The sequence below is a fragment of the Medicago sativa genome, chromosome 5 (genome assembly GCF_051527215.1).
Source record: "Medicago sativa cultivar Bolivia chromosome 5, Bolivia_mono, whole genome shotgun sequence".
Classification (NCBI taxonomy): Eukaryota; Viridiplantae; Streptophyta; class Magnoliopsida; order Fabales; family Fabaceae; genus Medicago; species Medicago sativa.
In genome coordinates this window covers 68530229-68556791 of record NC_140753.1, presented here as the reverse complement: position 1 = coordinate 68556791, position 26563 = coordinate 68530229, and the positions used below count along the sequence as shown (strand labels likewise).

At 31.9% G+C, this 26563-nt stretch overlaps 2 protein-coding genes and 1 long non-coding RNA gene across 3 annotated transcripts; 2 read left to right on the top strand and 1 right to left on the bottom strand.

Annotated features, from left to right (window-relative positions):
- Window positions 1-714: 714 nt before the first annotated feature.
- Window positions 715-8173, bottom strand: LOC146924362 (uncharacterized). Its single transcript, XM_085709397.1, has 7 exons — window positions 7551-8173; window positions 6570-6719; window positions 5189-5323; window positions 4353-4751; window positions 3872-4066; window positions 2567-2991; window positions 715-1570 (listed from the first exon to the last, which is right to left on the bottom strand). Exons 1-7 carry the CDS (start codon window positions 8110-8112, stop codon window positions 962-964), a joined length of 2475 nt encoding a protein of 824 aa, XP_085565523.1. The 5' UTR covers window positions 8113-8173; the 3' UTR covers window positions 715-961.
- Window positions 8174-14719: 6546 nt separating this feature from the next.
- LOC146924361 (1-aminocyclopropane-1-carboxylate oxidase-like) lies at window positions 14720-17716 on the top strand. Its single transcript, XM_085709396.1, has 4 exons — window positions 14720-14889; window positions 15001-15227; window positions 15394-15727; window positions 16273-17716. Exons 1-4 carry the CDS (start codon window positions 14782-14784, stop codon window positions 16558-16560), a joined length of 957 nt encoding a protein of 318 aa, XP_085565522.1. The 5' UTR covers window positions 14720-14781; the 3' UTR covers window positions 16561-17716.
- A 6280-nt stretch (window positions 17717-23996) lies between these two features.
- On the top strand, window positions 23997-26494 carry LOC146924360 (uncharacterized). Its single transcript, XR_015010105.1, has 2 exons — window positions 23997-25261; window positions 26238-26494. It is a non-coding gene; the product is annotated as an uncharacterized LOC146924360 (long non-coding RNA).
- Window positions 26495-26563: the final 69 nt, after the last annotated feature.

Sequence of the window (26563 nt, the reverse complement as noted above, 5' to 3'; positions counted from 1 at the left end):
TCTCCCCTCTTTCATTCCCTCTCTCTTCTCTGGTCTAAAAAAACCCTTTTGATCATCACCTTCAAAGATCTTCAAAATACTCAGAAAATGAAAGCCCAATAAAATGCAATGCAAATCTTCAAAAAAAAAAAAATCTATTCAGCCTTATATTTATTAGGATTTGATTTTTGAAAATTTAAAGTTTTATTTAAGGATGATAGAGAAACCCTTGCAAGGTTTACATATGCTCTCTTTTTTAATGGCTTGGCTTATGTTGTTGTGAAATAGGTGATATTGCTGTGAAATGGTTGAAAAAAGATGAGAGATAAGTTGTGGAGAAATATCCCTAATTGCTTAGTTCTAATCTTTAGGCAAATGATCCTAGACAAATTAGTCCTTGTTTTGGTTTTTCTTTAACCATGTTATTGTTGTGAAGTATTTATCGACTTTGCTAACAATTAATTTTTGTCTGGGAACTTGATTAGCCACCTTTAATAGGGTCTTATCTTCCAACCAAATTTTTATCTTATGTAACAAGCACTCCTTATGTTCATTGTTTATAAAATCTGAGTCCAATTTAATCTCACTATCACTCCAACTAGTTTGTTCCTTACCACAAAGCAACAAGCACTCTTTATGTTCCTCAAAAAACGAGTCATCATTTGACACGAATTGAAGGTACAAAACCAACACAAAACTATAACTACTAAACAATAAGTAACTCCAACAAGAAACAAAAAGAATGATTTGCAAGAACTCATATATAATGTGATTATTATTCGATTATCAAGCTTAAATCAATTACATCCTCCCAATAAAAAAATTATTACACACTTAAACATCTTGTTTCTCAAAATTTTACAACTTAAACACAAACCTCAACATAACATAATCACACCAACAAAACAAAAACAAAACAAAAAATCAAATCAAAAGCATTACATATGAATATCTCGAACACCACACTATGGAAGTACCTTAATTATAAATTGTCACCTTTATCAGTTGCCGTTGGAACCTTGGTTAAAATAGCTGTTAGAAGATCAAAGTATAGAGGGAATTGTGCAACGGCATAGAAAGTCACAGGTAAACAAGTTGTTGCATAAATTGGGAACAAAATCGACTTAAAATTATGGCTAAGCAGAAAAAAATGTCCACTGCAGAATGAAACAAACAATGAAGCAATGGACACAAAAAGAGAGCTTAACCCAAGAAGAAGTTTCAGTGGCAAATCTCGACGAAAATCTTTGGCTTGTTTTCGAGAAGTGAGAATTGAAAGGAACATGATGAGTCCGGTAACAGAGAAGCAAAGTCCGATAAGTGAAGAAATGGCGAAGGCATCGAATGCAGGCTTTCCTTCTAATACTGGACTGCCTTCATCGGTTGTGCCGCCGGGTACTTGGCTTGCTGTGGCGAAGGAAACACCGGCTACAAGGCCAGATACGACGGAGCAGGATTCCGACGTGTCTTTTAGCCACTCGCTGCTGTCTTTTATAAGATTTTCGTGTGATTTCTTGAAAATTTCACTTGATGTTTTTCCCTCTTTGTTGGTTCTAAAGTAGAAGTGTTGTGGTACAAGGCTTTTGATATACTGCTCCAAGATAAAAAAAGAAAAGGCAAATGAACCAACATATTTCAATATTTTCATTGGAAGAGATAAAATTTGAGTTATGTACAATACTCAACTTTTATTTGGGATTCATTTTTATTAAGGTAGATACACATGAACTTCATCTAATAAGAGAAAAAGTAATAAAATAGAGAGTAATAATAGTATTTCTCTAAACATTTTAGTAAAGCTTTTGCTTCATGGAAGTTTCTAAAATCAACTACATGCATATTCTTCACCAGACAAATAATGGAGTAAATAGGCATTTTAAATTTTTAATCTTTGAATCTATCCAAGCCCTGCAAACCCTCTCAAATCTTTGTTCAATACAACTTTTAAGTTCTACTAAATTAAGAAGATTTTGTATTATAAAGAAAAATAAATTTCCCGAAGCACCCCCCTTCCAATAAAGTCCTCAATTTCTTCTTTATCCTTCCTTTTTTAAAACCCTCCTCTCGTAAACTCCCAAACATACCCCAAATAAATATTTTGATGAAAGAACTAAATTGATTGATGTGTTTCAGTTTAATGATTAAATTGTTATTTGGCAAATTTGAGAGACTAAATTAACCGACTTTTACTATTTCAATGACTAAAATGTCATTTACTCCCAAAAATGCCTGTAAGCTTATGGTTTACTTTGATAACTAATTTAATAAAGTACTTACGTATAAACTATATCTATAACAAAATAAAATAATTTAATTGTTTTCATATAACTTGTAAGGTTTTTTTTCTATAAGCTATTATGAAGATTTTATGGAAATAAGCTGAAAATAGCTTATAAACATGTTATATGTTGTTTTCATAGGTTCTTGTAAAGAGCCTCACAAATGTTATGTCGATAGATAACCTAAAATAAGTCAATCCGACATGCACAAGGGGTTTAAGAAAAATTAAAGTTAAGAAACTAACTTCAAAACAAGTAAGCAATATTTTAAAAATGATTATGAATATGATTGTAATAATTGTATGTACCTGAAACCATTTTATATCCCACATCATTTGTAAGGCAGAACCAGCAATCTGCCAAGGTTTACCCGCGCCTAGTGCCTCTGCTGCCAAATGCAATATTGTATTCTCATCCTCATCCATTGCAAGAATCAAGTTATTCCAAAGTTCTTCTTTTGAGTCCTTAGTCATTCTCGTTTTCAATGTCTCAACAATAAGGGGTTGTCTTGACTTCACTGCAACAAGCAATACATTTTCTTTCCTTGAGTTTGTGTCATGAATGGCACTCGGTATTTTGTTTAGAATTTCGTTAACCAGTTCAACTATTCCATTTTTCGCTGCAACCAAAAATGGTGTCTCCTTTTTGTCAACTTTTGTTTCCTTCTTTTTACTTTCATTTGGAGTTGATGTGGTTTCATTTATCTCATTTTCCTTTTGTTCTTGTTTTTCATCTGCAGTGTCAAATGCAATGGAAGGTGTAAAAATGCCATTCATATGTGTTTGAGGACGATTAGGGTTTAGGGTTTCAAGAGGACTTTCCCTTGTAAGATGTGTTCATGTAATGGTCAGATTTGTATGTGTCCCATGGAACATGTCGCGATAAATTTAAAATATGAAATTGTGTTTCGAGGACTTTATGGGAAAATTGTTTCTCGAAAATGTTTAATTTTTCCAAGGATTCAAAGTTCATGGGAAAATATGATTGGAAAATCCAATTTTTTCAAGGGAACAATCAAAATCGCAAGTTATTATATTATAAAAAAAAAATTGGCTCAAAATATTCAAACTATAAACCATGAAATTGATAGTTTTGATACAATTTATTAAATTTTGTTGTTCCATAAAAATTATTATATTTTGTTATATGCCTTAGTTTACCAAAAAAAAAATCTGATATTTAGATCTCTTAACTATTAGTTCAGAGTAATCGATCTCTTAGTTTACCAAAAAAAAAAGTACATGTATATATACCTTTGTTTGAAATGGGGATAAAAAATAGGGAAATGCTAAAGAGTACTCTTAGAACATTGGTTAAGAGAACAAACTTAGAAATTTGTATTAGGAAATGGTGAAAAGTTATAGCTATTTGACTTTTTAAAAGTAAAAAAAATGTTGAATTCAATACAAACTTACTATTTCTAGTTTCCTTAACTAGTGTCCTTAGGACACTGGTCAGCATAACCCTCAAAAATATTATAAAGGTTTTTCTAACATGTGCAAATTTACACATGTTAAAAAGTTTAAAATAGAAATTTTGTATTAAAACTTGTACATTTTGTATTAAATATATAACTTTTGAATAAATAGTTGTGTTTTTCTATAAAAACTTACCACTTTTAGTTGCGTTCACATGTGCAATATTGCACTTGTTAAACAAACCCATTTTATACATATCAGAATCAATTTCCGTATCAGTTGGTTGACCACCGTCACCAGTGTATGCTGCATAAGGTCTTTTCATCAATGCCTTCAACAGCTGACTACTCCATATGTGCTTCTTCTTTGCAGTCTTTACATCCTTCAACTCTTTAAATAAATGGAGCATTGATTTAGAAATAAGCAATTAATTATTCGTGTCAAGTTACCATCCTATCCTATCCTATATTTTATTTGTATAATATTTCTGGTTAAATGTATGTATAGAAGTCATTTAACTATTAGTGCATAAGAAGTAATTTCATAAGAATCCTTCAAAAAAAAAAGTAATTTCATAAGAATATCAATTATACAAAAGTAGGCACTAATTTCGGCTTTGGTCCTCTTGTAATCCAAAAAAAGTAGACACTAATTAATATGGAGAAGATATACATACCTACTCCCGAAAGGCCAAGAGTGTGTACATATGCAGACTTGACAAATTCAAGAAAGGTTTCATAATTTTTTGGCAAAAATCCAACAGGATATTTCTCTCGTTCTTGTTTGTTCTTCTGGATCTTATTTGATGGATCTTCTGGGTTTTGTTCTTTCTTCTGGGTCTTGTTTGATGGATCTTCTAGGTCTTGTTCGTTCTTCTTTAATTTGGACTGACTACGATCATTTGATGGATCTTCTGGGTCTTGTTCGTTCTTCTTTAATGTGGGCTGACTACGATCATTTGATGGATCTTCTGGATCTTGTTCGTTCTTCTTTAAAAGGTTTTTTGTGTCATTTGATGGATCTTCTGGGCCTTGTTTGTTGTTCTTTAAATGTAAATGGATTTTGACCATTTTTCCTAACAAAAAACAAATAAAGTTATTTGGATTTCCTGCAACGACCGTGACACACATAGTTAAAGTTGTTGGATTCTAGGATGTAAATTTCAAATTAGAGATTTTTTTCTTCTTCGAAACATGGTATATAATAGAACATTATAGGGTAACTTGATTCTTGTAGTCGGTACTAATTAATTAGTGAGATAAAGTTAGGTTGTTTGTGTACGTTGTTCTTAAATTCAATGACTTTGCATTATGTTGTACGGTGCACATAGCTGAAGGGGATCCAAAACTCACGGGTAAATAATAACCAAGGTTACAAAAAGGCTTTTTACATACTTAAGTTATTGTCCTTTTAAGGAACCAATATCTATGATGATGTATCAATGAAGACAGATTAATCTATATGTTTTCAGTAAATTACCAATAAAAACCGTACTGATGGCATATGACATACCAAATATAGAAAACAAATCATATAAAGTGGTATAGTTATCTGGTAACTTCATCTTGTTAGAATCCGGACGAGCCTCCATCTTTCTCAAATATGACCTTATTGTTTTTGCAGGATCCAGTGGTTCCACAAGTATGCCTTAAATTGGCAACAAACAAATTAATACTCAAACTATATATATATATATATATATATATATATATATATATATATATATATATATATATATATATATAGGGGGTTGTTAACTTGCACCCACCTAAAAACACTAAGGTGCAAGTTAACAAGCTGCACCTACTAGTTATTTACCAAAACACCCATGTTTTTCTATTATAAACAAATATTATTTATGCTATTTACAAAAATGTCCTTTTAATTAAAATAAAGTTTAATAGAGACAAAAGGGTGTTTTAGTAAAGTACAAGTAGGTGCAGCTTGTTAACTTGCACCTTAGTGTTTTTAGGTGGGTGCAAGTTAACAGCCCCCATATATATATATATATATATATATATATATATATATATATATATATATATATATGGGGAGCATATCCGGTGAGAACCAATATCTTATATGAGAAACGAGAACTATCTATATCAGCCATCAGATTTAATTAACGGGTAAGATTTAATTATTTGCTTAAAACATATCGTGTAATTGATATACAAAATTACAAGTTAACAAATTGAGCTAAAAATCTTGGCACAATTAGTGTTAGTTTCTCTTCTCCAAATAATTACCAGATTAGGTTTTACGCTTTCTTTGATTTCTTGTTTGTTGCAGCCATTTCCAAATCTCAAACCTTTCCCTCAAATCAGCAAGTAACACTAGATTTAATTAATTAATCGATAAAAGGTAATAGACACAATCCTATACATGATAATTGGAACGATTATCGGTGAGGATAAACAAGATTGGGAAATTTCTTGCAGTATATACTAGCTTTCTTAAAAGAGTGCAAATGGCAAAATCATATCATATTAAGGAAAAAAGAAAAAAAAAAAACGTGGGACAATAATATGAAGAGAAACAAGAAACTTTTTTGTCAAAAAAAAAATAAAAGAAAGAAACAAGAAACCTAATAGCGTAAAACCTAATTATTTGGAGCGCTAATTGTGCCAAGATTGTAGCACAATTTGTTAACTTGTGATTTTCTATATCAATTACAAGGTATGTTTTGAGAAAAAAATTAAATCTTACGCGTTAATTAAAATTTAAATCTGATGGCTGATATAGATAGTTCTCGTTTCTCATATAAGATATTGGTTCTCACTGGATATGCTCCCTATATGTATGTATGTATGTATGTATGTATGTATGTATGTATGTATGTATGTATGTATGTATGTGTAAATTTTAATTATATGTATTAATGAGTACTTACAGTGGTATAGGATTCGCTTATACCATGAAAGATTGCTTGCACTTTTGAAGGCTGAATGTCTAGTGGCAAGGACTTTGAGAGGAGTTGATTCTTCTTTGTTCAGATGTGTGCTGAGGTAATCATACTGATTTACTATAATCACAGCCAAATCTGTTCCATAACATATTATATTGCAAAGTATATATGTTTAATTAGAGTGCAAGAGAATGAGATTTAAGTTTTTTTTTATTCTACATAACAACATAAAAAATGAAAGAAAATAGTACATTAAACATTCAACTTAGTTTCTAAACTCTCCTGTTTGATCCACGATATATATATATATAAATATATGGGCCAGACCGTTTAGCCCGCGGCCCGTGTAGGGCCGGACTCGGGTAGTATATTTCAAGCCCGGTTTTCGACCAGGCTTTTTGGCCCGGCCCGATAAAGTACGAAACCCGTTAGGGCCGGCCCTAAACGGGCCGGGTAGCCCGTTTTGACAGCTCTAGGTTGTAGTGTTATAGTTTAAAGACTAAATTGATGATTTATTAATCCAAATATAAAGAAGGTTAAAATAACACTAAAATATAAAAACAAATGAATAGGAGCAACCATCCCTAATGTGAAAGAACTATGAAGTGATAACATTCACTGAAAACTCACACACACAATTGCGAGATTTCAGATTCGAACTCAGGTGAAGATGTTCGGCTTGACAATATCGACATTATAAGTTGAGTTGAATCCACAGACAAAAAGATGCTAATATATTTTTAAAAAAAACATTCCAAGTGCCAAAAAAATTAATCATCCTAAAAATATAAGCTATATATATATATTTTTGCATGATATGATAGTATATTTCTTTTTTTTTTTGGTGGTGGTCGGGTTCGAACCCCGGACCTTGCATATATTATGCATTGTCCAAACCAACTGAGCTATGCTCACGCGGACATATGATAGTATATTTCTAAACGCAAGTTATATAGCTTAATTTACCGAAATATTCTCCTCGGATAGCGGTGTGAAGAATACTATCACCATCTTCTCGAACAAGATCTTGCAAAGTGACAATCTCTTTGGAAATATGAGCAAGATAAGCAAATGCTTGTTTTCTCCAATTAATTGCAGCTTGAAAAAGAGGTGTCTCACCATGTTCATTTTTAAGACTCAACAAATATATCCTCTCATTATTATTCCCAATAATACACTTACATATTTTAGCAAAACCCCTTGATGCAGCAAAATGCAATGGTGTGTCTCCACGTTCATTCTCCATTTCCAATGCTTCAACTCTTTCATCACTACCTTCCACATTATGTGTTAAAATTGCATTCACAAGCTCTTTAACAACATCTTCTTCGTCCAAATCTATGGCTACATGTAATGCAGTGCCAGCTGATTCAGAGATAAGTGCTTTGTGAGCTTGTTCTGGAAATTCATTGTACAACTTTATAACATTGTCCCATTTTCCTTCCAATGTGTACTCACTTATAAAAGTGTTAACTTGATCGGGTGTAATGTTGAATAATATGTTCTCACTATCAACATTTGTTGTCATGGTAGCAAAAAAGAACTTTTTTTTTAAATGAGGTAATGAATTGAATTTGTTCTTGATGGTAATGTATCATTATTTATCAATTGCAGCTATATTTATACCGAAGAATCTAATACTTATATAAATAAATAAAACAATATCTCATGTGATCTTACTTTTTCTAGATGACAAGGAAAGAATAAATTAATGGTTATGTGAACTTGAAGAGTGAAAAATGTAGGACGACTTTATTCTTGCATTCTTTTTCCTTTTGAACAAAACATGTTATTCTCGTGTTCTGATTTCTATAATTTTTTATTAATTTTTAAGTTCTCGTATTATAGTCCCTGGGTTAATAGATATGAAATTAGATAGAGGTTGCAAATTTTGAAGGAAAGAAAAACATTATGGTGTTTTTGGAAGGAGGGTTTAGAAGGAGATGACTTTTTTTTAGAATGACAAGTGGTTGGACTAATAATCCTTTCAAAAAAAAAGTTGTTGGACTAATAATATCATTACTTATGATGTTCCGTTAAGAGAAAGTTTTACATAGATACAAACATAAATAAAATTATTTGGGCACACACACAACAATAAAGAAAATTAAATGATAAATAAATCAGTTACATCATTCAACATCATTAAACCAATTTATCTTTAAAAAATTAAGCATTTATGTGAGTGTGCCCAAACTTTTTGCATTTAGGTTTGTTTCCCTAAGACTTTCTCGTTCCGTTAATTTTCTTAAAATATTATATATATATATATATATATATATATATATATATATATATATATATATATATATATATATATATATATAGACTTAGCCCTCCTAAACTCTCCCAAAGAGACCCTTAGACTTGTTTACCTTATGAAAACATTTTCAATTTTTATTTCTTAAATTTTTTGCTAATTTAACTTACTAGTAAGGGGATATTACAATCTTGAAGTGAACAATTATTTACATTTTTAGTAAACAATGAAAATACTAAAAAAATCTCTTCATTATTTCCAAAAATACATAAATCTCTAATTAGTATTTCATCTACTATTCATCACAATGATCCAAAAATACAATATTAATTCAATGATACAATCTTGTTAATTTCGTTTTCAATTTGCTATTAATGTATGTCGTGTAAAACATGTTTCCAGTTGTCTTCTTCCTTTTTTTATGAACTACTGTTGAGATTTGTAGTTATCGTTACATTTTTCTAGCTTTTTCACTGTGTGGCTGAGATAATATCAAGCAAATAGGGATAAAGAGTGCGAAGTATAGGACAACATTATTCTTGTATTCTTTTTTCTTTTGGACAAAACATTATTCTCTTGTGTTTTGATTTCTATTTTTTTAGCAATTTTTTTGGGTAGACACTCCGGTACTCTCCTCTTTTTTTTTTTTTTTTTTTGAAATAACCGGTACTCTCCTCTTTGATTGAGAATGTATCCATCCTCAAATCACTCATTATCATATATTTTTTTTAGGGTTAAATATTTTTTTGGTCCCTATAAATATATGTCAACTTTTTGTCTTAGTCCCTCTAAAATTTTCCATTAACTTTTAGTCCCTATAAAATTTTCAATCTTCACTTTTGGTCCCTCTTTTAAAGTAAACTCATATGTAGAATTCATATTATTTAATAAAATTTTCTAGAAAAATTCAAAATATTATAAGAATCACTCCAAAAAAAATTCAGAATTTTTTTATCAAAACATGAATTTAATATGAATTTTTATATGTTTTAAGGTTAAAAATTCATATTTAATTTGTGTTTTGTTAAAAAATTTAATTTTTTTTAGGAAATTTTTTTAGAATATTTTACACATTTCTGCACAATTTCATTAAAAAATACAAAAATTATATTAAAAATAGGGGCCAAAAGTATTGATTGAAAATTTTATAGGGACTAAAATTTGAAGGAAAATTTTAGAGGGACTAAAACGAAAGGTTGGCATATTTATAGGGACCAAAAACATATTTAACCTTTTTTTTTTAATGGTAAATGTGATAGCAATTAGCTCTCATACTTTTTCATCCTCAAACCAATGACTCTAACTCATTTAAATTTTAACTCAAACTAGTTGAGATACCAACCCTCATATCGTATTTTAATATTAATTTGTTTTAAAATAAATTTAAATTTTGAATGAATTTGATTTGCAAGATAGTCATACTCAACCATGGTACCTAAGAATTTACCATTTTTATGTTCATGTATTGTTTGTAGATAAATTCTTAGTTGTCTTGAAATTTGGTTGGGTACGGTACCGTAATAAAAATTCATTCAAAATTTGAATTTATTTTAAATTCAATATGTTAGAAAATTAAATATGTCAGAAAATTGCTCTTTAATTAGCCTACATGGTTTGCTCTCGATCTTTTTAGCAATTTTTTAGGGTGGACAGGACACTCCGGTACTCTCCTCTTTGATTGAGAATGGATCCATCCTCAAATCACTCATTATCATGTCATATTTTTATTTATTTTTTAATGGCAAATGTGTTAGCAACTAGCTCTCATACTTTTTCATCTTCAAACCAATGACTCTAACTCATTTAAATTTTAGGTCAAATGCATCTAAAGGTCCTTTAAGTTTTTCGTTTTTTCCAAAGTGGTCCTTTAAGTTTCAAAAGTCTCAAACAAGTCCTTTAGTTTTTGAATTGTTTCAAACAAGTCCTATTGGAGATAGCATAGTTGGTAATTGCTTCCTTGAACTCATCTTTGGTACGAAATCTGGCTCCTAAGACCCACTTAAAATTAGTCATCTTTTTAGGTATGACAAATGGTGGATAATGGCTCTTTGTTGCTATCATCTGAATCATCATCATCATCCTCTAAAATGACTTGTTTGAAACGATTCAAAAACTAAAAGGATCATTTTGAAACTTAAAGGACTTGTTTGGGACTTTTGAAACTTAAAGGATCATTTTGGAAAAAACGAAAAACTTAAAGGATCTTTAGATACATTTGACCTAAATTTTTTCACAAACTAGTTGAGATACCAACCCCATATCATATTTTAATATTAATTTATTTTAAAATAAATTTAAATTTTGAATGAATTTTATTTTCAATATTTGCAAGATAGTCATACTCAACCAAGGTACCTAAGAATTTACCATTTTTATGTTCGTGTATTGTTTTTAGATAAATTCTTAGTTGTCTTGAAATTTGGTTGCGTACGGTACCATAATAAAAATTCATTCAAAATTTGAATTTATTTTAAATTCAATATGTTAGAAAATTAAATATGTCAGAAAATTGCTCTTTAATTAGCCTACACTGTTTGCTCTCGAGCACTCTAAAATGACGTTTTTACTTCCAATGGCGGTTAACTACTGTTGCTTACGATAATTGGTCTAATTTTAAAGTCTAAGACTTGGCGTAACTGGTGTTGCTTGATGTGTAGGATATGACAGAGATATAGTGTGATAAAGAATTGTATAATGATATGATATGATATGATAGTCACAATATATATACATTTATCATATCGTTTGTTTGATATACACATGATAAGAAAGATGATATCATTTTTTTCCTATCATGTGTGATGACATCTCGTCATTACGTAATTTTTTCTGTAATTTCATCACATTTTTGAGTTCACAAGGCAACTTAAGCAGCAAGAAAAGCAGAATAGCTGAATAAAATGAGAAGAGACAAAACGTGTCATGATTTAGACAAAACGTGACATGATTTCAGAGGTCAAAAACATGCTATCGGCATTGAGCAAAATGTGTCACGATGACCAAAACGTGACACGATTCTGGAAACCCTAATTTAGGTGGTTTACACAAGGCAAAACGTGTCACGATTTACTAAAAACGTGACACGATTAGGCAAAATTCTGAGCCTATTTATTCTGAAGTTTACTCTGAAAACAAGAATTACGATTTGGAAAGAGCAAAGTGCGATTTTGAGACCTAAAGACGGCTAAGAGGGTGATTTCTTCAACCTTCTATCAGTTCATGTATGTTTTAATTCCTATATTGATTATGCTATTTGTAAACTCGATTATGAGTAGTTAAATCTCTTACAGATTAGGTCTGAGATGATTATGTGTAACCGTAATTGAAACATGTTGTTGTGAAACTCTATCTATTGTGAATGATAATCTAGTCTTTATTCAATTCATTTGTTCTTAATGCTTTTTATATCCTGATCAAATATAAACATGATTTCGTGAGAATGAATGACTACTGACCATAGCTTTCAACTTAGACCTAATTGACTTGTTCAAGTAAACAGGGTTAGTCTAGGAATGGATAATCGTTTATTTGTGATATTAAGTTAACGTTCTTAAAACCTTCAAAGAATATTAGACCACCTAAGGAATTAGGGGCAGTAATCGGAGAAGAGGGTCCTAAGTCAAGGGATTGATTAGGGCTATTTTGTTAATCATCGTGAAACTAGAGAATCATTCGTAAGAAATAGGTGCAGTATACCAATTAGGGGAACCAGAGGATTCGAAAGACCTGATCTCATCTCTCTCATATTTTCTAATCAAATCTTTACTTTCTGTTATTTAAAATTCTATGCAATCAAACCAAATCTACTGCCTAGGGCAACAAAATAACTTTTACACATCCTAATTAATAACGCTACTGGTTTATTGAAGTTAACACAGTCCTCATAGATACGGTCTTTTATTTACTACTTCGATAGTCTTTGGTACACTTGCCAGATATCTATCAATGTGTCTGGTGCACACTTGATATTGACATGATAGGGAGGCTCTAGTAATTCATAGTTCGGTCAGTATATTCTAACTAAGAATTATTCTATCCATAATCAATTTTGGGTTCTCTCAAACGATTCGTCCCTTGATAGATGATAAGATGTATATTATTTAAATAAATATATATTTTTTAAAATAAATAAATTCCATATTTTTATTTGACATTAAAAATATAATAAGTAATGAAATAATTATTTCATATAATTATAAAAGAGGGGCAGAAATCAATACATGAACTTTGAAAAAATGGGAACCATCTGGGTTTTAATCGAGAATAAGGTTTAAGAAATGTTGCTCCACCTTTAACCTGAATTTTTAAAAATTTATAAAAAAGAATAAACTAAATAATTTTAAAAATGATTTTTTTTTTTTATTACTCCACCCAAAAAATAGAAATAAAAGAAATTCGATGACACATTTGAATGGCCTAAAATTCAAATTTTCCTAAAACTTTTAATTACCTCATCCAATTTTTAGCTCATTGACGACACCAAATGATCCACTTACATACAATGACTAATATGCTTCACTTGTACCAATGAGCAAAAGATATTTATGTTACAAAACTTATTAAATCTTTGTTCTAATGGTGTTAACACATCATGTGGAGAAATAGATTTAGATTCGGTGTTTTGTATATTGTATTTTCATATTATGCTAAACAAATACTTCACATGTGCAACTCGGATAAGAAACACAAACAACATCATTAGAACGAAGACCTAAACTTGATCCTCATTGTTATTATTATGCACCATAAATAATCATTTTCCTTGACTAACTAAAATGGAATATAAAAACTTTATTTTTATAAGTTTCAACCAATTAAGTAATTCCAAATCTAGCTTAAATGTATTAATCGAATTGAATATGCATATACCATATCAAGATACCATTAATGAGCATTCCATTTCACACCAATTCTTTAGAACTCAAGACATTCCGTACAGGGAAGCATGTGAGTAATCAAGGTAAGACAAAACATAAATCATATGTCCCATATTCTCTCCAATGCACGGATGCTATTATTTTGGAAGTGCCAAGTCAAAATAAAATTAAAAATTTAAAAAATTGGAGGCTTAATTACTCTTTTGGTCCCTTAACTTATTTTTTGGTTTCGTTTTGGTCCCTTAACTCTTAAAAGTTTCGTTTTGGTCCCTTAATTTAATTTTTGGTTTCGTTTTGGTCCCTTAACTATTAAAAGTTTCGTTTTGGTCCCTTAACTTATTTTTTGGTTTCGTTTTGGTCCCTTAACTCTTCCTCCGTCAACCACTTTGGTCCTTTACGTTAGGATGAATGTATTAGAGTTAAGGGACCAAAATGAAACCAAAAAATAAGTTAAGGGACCAAAACGAAACTTTTAATAGTTAAGGGACCAAAAGAAAACCCAAAAATAAGTTAAGGGACCGAAACGAAACTTTTAATAGTTAAGAGACCAAAACGAAACCAAAAAATAAATTAAGGGACCAAAAGAGTAATTAAGCCAAAATTGGAAGTGCATGGAGTTTTGCTATGTTCCTTCCTAGAAGTAACCTTTATAATTATATCATATGACCCCAAAATAAAAGTCACGACTCACTAGAGAAAAGTTAATTTCAGAATTGATAGATGGAGCTGGCAGCTTCTACTGCTTTGGTCAAATTTTCAAGAGAGAAAAAGAAATCAGCCACCAAAGTGGGTCCAAAACTTGCACCAAGTGGATAGACAATTCAATTACGTAACCAAAATAATTCATGGCTGTGATTTGTATTAAAAGTAAGATAAACAGAAGGTTGTTTAAAGTAGGTAATTAAAATAAATTCATGCAAATATTAAAAAAAATAAAAATTATTGGTTGGTCCTCATCTATAGGTCTATAAATACCATGCTGCCAAACTCTAACATGCATAAAGAAAAAGATTAAGAAAAAGATAGAAATTAGAAAGAGAGTTACTTTGAGTTTAAAAAGATGATGATGAATTTCCCAATTATTAGCTTGGAGAAACTCAATGGTGTTGAGAGAAAAGACACCATGGAGAAAATTAAGGATGCTTGTGAGAATTGGGGATTCTTTGAGGTACAACTTTAATTTCTACAATACATTACACTTACATATATTTTTATAATCTGTTAGATAATGTTACTTTCTTGGTATAACTTTTTTTCTTGTTTGATTTCAAAACTCTAGCTGGTGAATCATGGTATACCCCATGACCTTATGGACACATTGGAGAGGTTGACCAAAGAGCACTATAGGAAATGCATGGAGCATAGGTTTAAGGAAGTAATATCAAGCAAAGGCTTAGATGCTGTCCAAACTGAGGTCAAAGATATGGATTGGGAAAGCACCTTCCATGTTCGTCACCTCCCTGAATCAAACATTTCAGAGATACCTGATCTCAGTGATGAATACAGGTTACACAAAACAAACATTAATATGACATATATAACACATTGCATAACATAATATTTTTTTTGTCACGTTTCTAAATTTGACATATTGCTTCATGTATGATTTTGTAGAAGCATATATATTTTTTTTATCATGATTCTGAATTTGTTATGGTAATTGTATGTACAGGAAAGTGATGAAGGAATTTTCTTTGAGGTTAGAGAAACTAGCAGAAGAGCTTTTGGATTTGTTATGTGAGAATCTTGGACTAGAGAAAGGTTACCTTAAAAAGGCATTTTATGGATCAAGAGGGCCAACTTTTGGCACCAAAGTAGCCAACTACCCTCAATGCCCAAATCCAGAGCTGGTGAAGGGTCTTCGTGCTCACACCGATGCCGGCGGAATCATCCTTCTCTTCCAGGATGACAAGGTCAGTGGCCTACAATTGCTCAAAGATGGCCAGTGGATTGATGTTCCCCCAATGCGCCACTCTATTGTTGTCAACCTTGGTGACCAACTTGAGGTAAATTTGTTTCCTTTGCTAAGTCAACTCTCATTTCAATTCTCAAACGTAACGAAAAATTCCATATTAGTCCTTCAATCTGGCTCCTCTAAAGGGAACAACAAACCATAAATTGTTTAACAACCCTTGACTTTCTCACTTTACACTTTAGTCACGTTAGAGGATCTAAATTTTGATTATATTGACGGATTTGAATCCTCCTCCCCATGTCGTAGCCTGCAAAAAAAAAATTAACACATTTACGTAGTCAAAGATCCAATTTTGAAACTTGGTATTTTTATATTTAAAATAAAAATCATGTAATTCAAATCTAGACCGTCTGATCTCAATTCATTAGAATACGTGGATGCGTAAAAAATTTGACTGCAAAGGAACCATACACAAGATTTGACATAAGTCATACTCCTAATGTGACCAAAAATATTAGACACTAATATGAAAAATCATCTAAGGATACGGTTACTATTTTTAGCATGTACTCTTCTATATCTTTCATGTGCAAAAAACAGGACACTTTATCTGACACTACTATTTTGTACAAACAGGTAATAACAAATGGCAAGTACAAGAGTGTGGAACACCGTGTGATAGCACAAACAAATGGAACAAGAATGTCCATAGCATCATTCTACAACCCTGGGAGTGATGCTGTCATTTACCCTGCTCCAGAACTGTTGGAAAAACGCGCAGAGGAAAAACACAATGTGTACCCAAAATTTGTGTTTGAAGAGTACATGAAGATCTATGCTGCTTTGAAATTTCATGCTAAGGAACCAAGATTTGAAGCCCTGAAAGAATCAAATGTTAATTTGGGTCCAATAGTAATTGTTTAATGAAATTTAAATAAGTAAAATAAATATAGGCAGATATGCATGTGTTTCTCAAATGATAATAATAATAATTAGGTTAAATATATCCGTAAATGTCTTATATTTTGTTTTTAGTCTATATACTCACATTTTAATCTCTGCAAAAAAAGAAAAAACTCGCATTTTATAGGCTCTAAAAGAGTGTGTTTGGTTGTGAGAAGAAAGTGAGAAGATAGAGATAGGTGAGAGAGAGTATGAAAAGAGAGAAATAAATGAGAAATAGAGTAGATTTGTTGGGTTGTTTGGTTGAAGAGAATAAAGAGAGAAATAGAAGAGAAAGAGATGCTACTATTTTTTGAAAAGACAAAAATATCCTTCAATAAAAACAACATATGATTAATTAATTTTTTTTACAAATTAAATTAATTTATTAGCCAATTTAATTAAATAACTAACTATTATTTCCACTAAAAAATACTATTATTTTTATATTAGATCAACATAGATATCTATAATAAAAAAAACATTTGGTTTTTCAGTATTAATTAAATATTCAATAACAAATACTATTATTGCCACACCAGAACCTTTCTCTATTATACACAGTCTAAGCAGTATACTATATGGAGACAAAAGAAATGGTAGAGACCAGGGCATAACGAACAAGACCATTTTTATTCATGTTTTTTTTTTGTCTTTTATGACATAGTGGGAGGATAAAATTGGAAAAACGTTAATAAGTAGCATCTCGTGTGTTTCTTCCCTCAAGTGAGAAGACTCTAAAAAGTGTGGGGGCCCACATATTCTGTCTCTCTCTTCTCTATTTCTCACCTCTACCAAACAAGAGAAGTGTTGGATTTCTCTTCAACTTCTCTCTCTTCAACCTCTCTCTCCCCTTTTTCTCCTCTACCAAATATAGTGTAAAAGTATACAACGTTGTAAACTTTTTTTACGGGTGTACAACTTTGTAACTTGAAGGATTGAAAAGTGAGTACATGATTAAAAACGAAATTTTAGATATTTATAAGAAATAGAAACATATTTAATTTTAATTATTATACTTTCTATGATGGCAATTTTGCATAATACTTTCTATGATGTCTTTGAATTGATTCATTGTATTATGCAAAATTGCCAACATATATGATAAATATAGTTATTTATTAATATTTAGCAAAAATATGTACTCTAGGTAGCTTAAATACTTCTTTGATTCTCTAGCTCATTTTCAATGTTCAAATTAATTTCTAAACTTTATTAATTTGATCCATTAAATTATATAAGAAACTAAAATTATCAAATTAATCGATTTTAAAGTTAAGGTACCAAAATCAAACGTTGAAAATACGTTATGGGCCACTTTGATATATGAGATTCGAATTGTTTATGCTGTGTGGTGGACCACCAATGAATGATAACAAGTAGTGTTATGTAACTTGTTAGACGAAAGAGCATTTATAATGGCATGGTAACATGTTAATCCAAATAAGTAGGTCCTAGGATGTTGATTTCACAAAGTCATTCAATACCGATAATGTAGGACTAATTTACTACTAGCTAAGTCGACAGTGAGAGAATTATCTTGATTCAAACTTGTGAAATACTTGTATAGCTCCAAGTAATGTAGGTCCAAAGTCGACAGTGAGAAAATAATCTTGAGTTCAAACTTGTGAAATACTTGTATAGCTCCAAGTAATGTAGGTCCAAAGATGTTGATTTAATTAAACAATTAAAAAACTTTCAATGCCGATAAAGTAGGAACCAAAGTGGATTGGTTTGGTGGCTCTCACCAGATTCACAACCAGGAAAGACAACGGCTCTTTCCACTTTTAAAATTGTTCCTTTTTTTTTTAATTGTCATCCGTCCAACGGCTGCCGCTCACTTTTTAAATCAATTCAATCGACTTTAAAAATGTCTGGCAGTAGTAAGACCAACAACGGTTGAAAAAAAGAGTAATTTTAAAAGTGAAGAGAGCAATTTTCATGAGAAAATGTCGTACAATTAAATTAATGATATATTGAGAAACCCATAAGTGGAGGGTCTCATTTTTCGAACTTTTGGGAAAATAAATTTATCTTAACTGACAATAGATTTAAAGGGATTTTAACATTTTTGTTAGTGGATTCTTTTGAACCTTGGAACAAGGGTCAAGTTTAACGTAAAACACTAAAACGATGGTCGGAACTACAGTGACTCATCGCGATATTAAAAATGTTTTTTTAACAAGATATTAAAAATAATTTAGTAAAACTATGTTTTGCAATTTTTTAATATTATGATGTTACCGCAATTTTAGCATTCGTCTTTTGGCATTTGGTGAGGAGCTTGCTCGGCATAGCAATGGGACTGGGTGGAGACACGTTTTACCTTCCCAACTTTCATGTTTTTACGTGTACCTTACTCGTATCTATCAGGGATTGAAAATTGATCTCATCCATGTCTCCAACAAGTTTGGTATCGCAGCCCATCCCACAGTGAATCATTTTCTGATAAAAAAATAAGTTTTGTCCAATACCAGGGGCAATGTCGTAATACAATATTCAGTTATATGTTCACTTTAATATTCTTGACCAAATAATTTGGTTGCTCCTTCAAATTTCAATGACAACTTTTATAACATAACGAAACTCAATGAATAATAAAGTAATTTTCTACATTTGGTATGAATTTGGGTGGATATCTAGATCCTTGTTACATATCTTGTACCCGTGATTTGAAATCGGGAAAAACTCAAACACATACTCAAATCCAGTCAAAACTTAGAAAACCCTTCAAATTGGGGGGATATGGACGAGTAACCATGGGTACGAGTACGGCCGGACGAAGGCATACCCGGGGTGCGGTGGCCTAGGGCCCAGGCCTGTTATGGGGGGGGGGGGGGGGGAATTAACATGGGGGGTGTATATATTAATACGTTTTCTAATGAAGGTTTATATAGCAAAAATATCAAAGAGGACCCAACCCTTTATCACACTTCAGCCTAGTAGCCCTTCATCCTTTTTATTTTATGACCCAGCAGCATTTCATTTTTATACTCCCCAAACCAGTGCTTTCATTTTAACACCCCCAAAATTTCCTAACGCTAGTTGACGCATCACCTCTTTTGTAAGACCCATAATTTAGCTGCGACTAAATTTAGGGCTTTGTATTTTGTTTTGATGTTTTCTTTGTTAATAAATGACATTTTGTCGGAAAATTATTTTGATTCCAAAACTATTATTTTCAATGGAAACTTGAAGAGCAAGTTAGTTATGTGAGATCTAGGATTGACTCACATATATTGTTTTTTTTCTATTCTGGGTGATTGAGTATGATTTTTATAACTAGACCAATGACCCGTGCTACCGCACGGGTCCAACCACGTAAAAGTTGATCGGAACAATAAAAATAATGTAACCATACATTGGCGATAGAAGTTTTATATCATACATAACAAAATGAAATGGTAGCATACATAACAAAAAGGTTTGAAACTCAATCGTATAAATCACTGGAATTGAAAAAAAGCAAAACAACAAAAAAATTAAAATATATATTATATAGCGACAATAGGTTAGTTTATAATGGCTAGATGTATAAATATGACCTCAATATATAAATAGAAACTCACTTACGCGTACATCGCCGAATATCGCACCCTTTGAATCGAAAATCTGCACAAAGTTATAGGGAGAAGACAACTCTTTATAGAAAGTTTTTAATGTAAATGACAATTGTAAATCAATTGGTATTAATTCCTATTAATTGCAGCAATTAATAGCCTTAACCACGTATTGCTTTGTAAATACTCACAACGTTAATTCATGGACATTCTCGCTTGCACCGCGCATTGATTTATAGAAAGTTTTTAATGTAAATGGCCCTTGTAAATCAAACGGTAGTAATTCCTATTAATTGCAGCAATTAAAAGCATTAACCGCGTATTGCTTTGTAAAGTCATAAGAAATAATTCATGGAAATTCTCACTTGTACCGCGTATGGCTTTATAGAAAGTTTTTAATGTAAATGATCACTGTAAATCAATTGGTAGTAATTCCTATTAATTAAAAGTTTTAACCGTGTATTGCTTTGTAAAGTCATAAGAAAACAGTTAGGATTTCTTGTGACATTATATGAAAAAAAAACTATACATTTAAAACGTAGTAGACAGTTATATGTTCGTGGGAAGGAAATACTACAGAAATCATCTTTGAAACCTGCAGCATGTTGACAAAGGTATCTATAGTAATGCTACACCCCACCTGAGAGAGGATATATGCAAAACGATTAATTTTCATATAGTTGTGATTGCGCAAAAGTGACTAAAATGTTTAAAAGTTTACGTTATGAAAAAATGATTGATTTTCATATAGATGTGATTGTTTCAGGGATCTGTAAAAGTTTTGACATGCTAATAATACGACATTGTATGTATTTCAAAAATATTAGACTTCAGAAACTACTACTAAAAAGTGAGCATCTACAAATCCTTAGTCGTCGAGTCTAAATATGCTTCGAATAATATATATTTTCATAGTTATAGCCTAATAGTAAATTTCAAATTGGATCCATGCCATTTTTGACCTATTAACAGATCATATATATTACTTGATAAATTCGGTAAATATAACTTGAAACAGAATTGTTGCTAGATAAATTTGGTTGCTAGAAATGCAGAATTATAAATATACTCCATAGATGCTGTTTGGATTACAAAACCATAAACGAAAAAGATAAATACTCAATCTAAGTAGAAAAACGCATAAAAGAAAGCAGATTAAAATTGTTCAACTTTCATAGAAACTCAATATTTGTCTGAAGGTTCAACTCATTATTTCGCAGAGAAACGCAGAAAAGACCGCTGAAGAGAAACTCATTATTTTTCTTTTGGCTCAACTTTCACACGAACCATTTTAGTTGGTTTGGTTATTGATTCCTCCCCAATTTCTATGACACCAACTCCAGTTGAAGTATTACCATCAGAAGATCTCTTTCTTTCAGATGTGGTTGACGGAGTTCCCAGTTTGTTGGAGTTGCTGCAAGAATCATCTAACTCAGCCAAATCCTAAAAGGAGAATAAAGGCATATCAGGATGATATAATTCGGCCATCAGAATGCTAAAAAAGCATAAGATCAATTAGTCTGCTTATAAATTTATCACCAAATTATTGGCATCACTCCCCAGCGCAGTCAACTCTAATTCTGTATCAACACCATCATCATCAGTTGAATCCTGTTAAAAAGACAGTTTCTTCCGTGTCAAAATTCTAATATATAACAGCATGCGCAAGAATCCATACCGATATGATAGTACAAAAAAAATATAAACAAAAAAAAACATTGAGATTGTATTTCTTGATGAATTCATTGATGACTTCAACATCATCAGTAGCCCTTTTGACACCATAGTTCCTCCACTTCCTATTGATATTACCATCACTAACCTCCACCTTAAAGAGCATTTTTTTTTGTCCACAAAAAAGTTGAAATCAATAGGATAACCAATTGACTTGTTCTCAGGCTGCACCAAGAAAATGGGAGTTTGTAGTGATTAGTGTTGACTTGAATCTGCATATAAAATATAAAACTAAGAATAAGAAAGCAACCTTGTTAATTTCTGCAATCAAGTCTTGGACATTCCTTCCTATGAACTGGGTGACAATACGATCAAAGAGAACAAATGTTGTCCAGCCAGAATCATCCATGACAATGACATGCTGCTTGAACCTACAATGGATTGATTAATGATATCAGTTATAATCCAATTTAATTATTTTCATTGATATGTTTCATATAAAAAGCGGCATATTTACCTCGGAACAGCGCTTTTGCATTCCTTGCATCTTTTGCAAGATAGTTTTCCATCAACCACGGTAACCAACAATGAATACATCAAAAGCAGCGATCATATAATTGATTAGGAGGGAAAAAACAGGGGTGATTAGGGCACTAATTGGCATTAACTACGATTTTATTTGCTAAATGAATACATGCGATATGATTCCCTAAATAGAAAAGGTTACTAATCGTTGAGAGTTATGGTGATTTGATTGGAATTAACTACGATTTTAATGGACATTATGACGCATCTGTATGAGATAGGAAATGAGTAGTTACGATTTTATTTGCATTATTTGCATTGATTAATGAATACATCAATGGCAGCGATCATATAATTGATTAGGAGGAAAAAAAAGGGGTGATTAGGGCACTAATTGACATTAACTACGATTTTATTTGGTAAATGAATACATACGATATGATTCCCTAAATAGAAAAGTTTACTAATCGTTGGGAGTTATGGTGATTTGATTGACATTAACTACGATTTTAATGGACATTATGACACATTTGTATGAGATAGGAAATGATAGTTACGATTTTATTCGCTAAATGAATACATACGATATGATTCCCTAAATAGAAAAGTTTGCTAATCGTTGGGAGTTAGGGTGATTTGATTGGCATTAACTACGATTTTAATCGACATTATGGCGCATCTGTATGAGATAGGAAATGAGTAGTTTGAAACATATCATTTGAATCAACGACTGAGATTAGATTAGCAAGGAATTCACATCAACGGCTAAGATCATATAATTGCTTAGGAGGGAAAAAGAGGGGGTGATTAGGGCAAACATGATAGCTTGGCAACTCTAGCTTTTATAATAAAGGATAGGGTGAATTAGGGCAAACATGGTAGCCAAGCAAGTGTAGCTTTTATTTTTCGTGACCAATTGATATAAGTTCGTTTTAATGGATGTTTATGATTTTTTTTGATTAGCAAGGGGATTGTTGAATGAATTGATTAGCATTTAATACGTCTTTAATTGCATTAACGAAGTTATATGAGGAAACATTTTTAGAGTTTGAATCAACGGGTGTGATCAAATGTGAAAATAGAGTTTGAACGGGTGAGATTAGAGTAGCAATTAATACTTGTTTAGGAGGGAAAAATGCTAGGCATTAGGGCAAAATATGGTGAATTAGGGCAAACATTGTAGCCAAACAACTCTAGCTTTTATAATAAAGGATGTTTGTTAAGCATGAATATGTTTGTGACTTGTGTTATGTGATATGTCAAGATTTTGTTTTTCCTTAATCTTGAGCATTTTTGTGAGTTTGGTGATTCGGGGTAGAATCAAATATGTTTTCGTCTGCAAATGAAATATTATTGGACCTTTGGAGTCATTAATATTCATTCAAGGAATTTACTTGTCATTGAGATGACGTTTTGGGAATTTAGGAATATTATACCTGTGGAGAAAAATTCCTATAAGAAAATATTAGAGAATGAATAGTGGTTTTTGAGTGAAGAGGAAATTCTAAGATGTTTAAGACCGGTTAGAAGTTCATCAGAGTTATATAGAACTTTATCAGTTACGTATGCCTTAAACCACAAGAACCGGGTTCGGTTTATTTCCAAAACTAAAACACTATATATAGGAGGTCTTACCACCTTTCTCTCATAACCACAAAACACTTCTCTCTCCTCACTTCTCTCTCAATCCCGCAGCCTCACTTTCTTCCACCGTTCCGGGGCCGTAACTTCTTCGTTCCTTGTCCGAATCGCGCAAACGAGATATCAAAACGAAGCTAGCGACGAATCCTACCTTCCTACGCGTGATTCACGGTCATTAGATGAGGTATTCCTCCCGTTTTTCCTCTTTTAAATCACGGTTTTGAGTATCTTATGGGTAAGGGTGCCGAGTTTTGATTTTCTTGCGTGATGTTATGTATTAATGTTGTTGGCTAAGTTCGTATGAGTATAGATCTGAAAGAAAATTTACGATCCATTCATTTTAAAATTTTAGTGTCATTGGAAAAGTGTTGAAATGTAAATTTTATTTGATATCTATGTTTTAGACGAGGAAATGAGTTGATTCAACCGATTAGTTTTTGAAAAATGTTGTCTGGACGAAAAGACTGAACTGTTCAGGGGTATTTTCGTCATTTTAATACTGTTGAAAAGTGAAAAGAGGTTGACCAATGGATTCGCCTCGTCGAGATGGTCGAAATGGACCTATGGTTCGCAATGTTTCGACGACGGATGAATTTATTATGATTTTCTGAAAATAATGTGTCTGAGCTGACGCTGTAAGTGACTGCTGACACTATCAGAGTTCGAATTTTTATGTTTGAACTATTGAGTGGTGAAAATATTTTTGTCTGTGAATTTGTGTTAGGTTGACTGAGCCAGATGCTTTGGTATACGATGTAAACACAAAGGAGATTTTGTCGAAAATTCGTCAGAATCATTTTATTAATTTTAGGGTGGTTTTGAAAAGATGTTTCAAAACGAAAAACAATTTGAGATTCATTTGGAAATGATAAATATTTTATGAATTGTTTTGATTTCTTTAAGGTCTTTTGATAGACTTAAAGTATTGGAGAATAAATGTTTTGAGTAGTCAAATGTTAGAAAGAAAAGTTTTTGACGGGAAAGAGTTCTCTAGACTCACTTTTGGAAAGTTTATGATCATGATAAGACTTAAAGTATTTTCAAGGATTTTGAGACGAATGTCGTGTTGGAAAATATTTTATTTATGTTTTAGAAAATATCGAAGTTGATCGTATTTTCGAGAATTGCTAAGGTTTCACCTAGAATGGGTAGGAAGCTTTAGAGCCGATATTTACCTAAGTTATTGTATCTGTTAGGATACTTAGCTCGAGGGTTTAGAGACGTTCCTGATGTAGATGCTTACGAGTTGTAGAGCTGTACATTATAAGGAATGCTTTGCTCAGGTAAGGGGCACTTTCTTGAAACTCCATAGTTACTTAAATGCCTGGATGGTTTACGTGCTCTTGTGTGTATTGTGAATATAATATGTTAAGTGAATGTGTTTGCCCAATGTGGGATTTGTTTGCAATCAATGTGATTATGATATGTTGATGTGCTTTACTTTCATATGATTTGTGAATAAATATATGAAATGTCTGTTGATATGTTAAAAGTTGTAATCCTCATGGTTTAGCCTGTTTGGCATTATATAGACTTTGTGGCATTGTTTAGCCTGTGTGGCATTTTCTAGCCTTTGTGGTATACATGTCTTCGTGGTGTAGCCTTTGTGGCGTTATTCAGCCTGTATGGCTTGATCTATTCTGGAGTCATTTGAATGAAACACCTCTATGGTGGCCTTTGTGGTGATAACACCTTAGTGGTGGCCTTTGTGGTGATATTCAAAGTCCAGTGTCATTTGAATGAAACACCTCTATGGTGGCCTTTGTGGTGATAACACCTTAGTGGTGGCCTTTGTGGTGGTATTCAAAGTCCAGAGTCATTTGAATGAAACACCTCTATGGTGGCCTTTGTGGTGATAACACCTTAGTAGTGGCCTTTGTGGTGATATTCAAAGTCCAGAGTCATTTGAATGAAACACCTCTGTGGTGGCCTTTGTGGTGATAACACCTTAGTGGTGGCCTTTGTGGTGATATTCAATCCTAGAGTCATTTGAATGTAACACCCCTGTGGTGGCCTATGTGGCGATATTCAATTCTGGAATCAGTTTCATGTGACGAATCGTGATAGGTGTCACACTCATATTGAGTCTGCATTTGCTAGGCTAATTGTGCATCATTATATTTTAATTGAGGAATGTTTATGTTGATGCTATTTACCATGCTAGTATGTTATGCCTTCAGTATTTTTGTAATTATGTGTTTTTAGATCGTGACCCTTTACATTAATCCGTGGATCGGGCTTTGCCCCATATCCAAATAGGGAGTGTGCTTTGCGGGAATAGCAAAGGCTTTGGAGGTGTAGCAGTTTGGCAGTCAGGCTTGATGCCATTGGTGGGATCTTGTACCATGTCATCCCAGTTCAGAGTTAAGGATCAACTTAGATGTTTTACTTGTGTTGTCTTATGTTTATGGATTTTTACTTCTTTTGTTTGGGCACCGCTGTAAATGATACTACCATGAGAAATGAATACTCGAACACTATTTTATGCTTTCGTAGTGCATGATTTGATATTAAAAGCTCATTGCCTAATATTGTTTTAATAAAATGTGACATTTGATTCAGATTGTATTGTTGGTAATGCTTTC

What these genes read in the sequence shown, in the direction of transcription:
- LOC146924361 (XM_085709396.1), top strand. Translation starts at nt 14,782, where the DNA reads ATGATGATGAATTTCCCAATTATTAGCTTGGAGAAACTCAATGGTGTT. An exon ending in AGAATTGGGGATTCTTTGAG is followed by an intron (nt 14,890 to 15,000) that starts GTACAACTTTAA and finishes TCAAAACTCTAG; the next exon opens with CTGGTGAATCATGGTATACC. An exon ending in ACCTTGGTGACCAACTTGAG is followed by an intron (nt 15,728 to 16,272) that starts GTAAATTTGTTT and finishes TTGTACAAACAG; the next exon opens with GTAATAACAAATGGCAAGTA.
- LOC146924362 (XM_085709397.1), bottom strand. Translation starts at nt 8,112, where the DNA reads ATGACAACAAATGTTGATAGTGAGAACATATTATTCAACATTACACCC. An exon ending in TGATTTGTTTTCTATATTTG is followed by an intron (nt 4,752 to 5,188) that starts GTATGTCATATG and finishes GTTTTTTGTTAG; the next exon opens with GAAAAATGGTCAAAATCCAT. An exon ending in GGGATATAAAATGGTTTCAG is followed by an intron (nt 1,571 to 2,566) that starts GTACATACAATT and finishes ATCTTGGAGCAG; the next exon opens with TATATCAAAAGCCTTGTACC.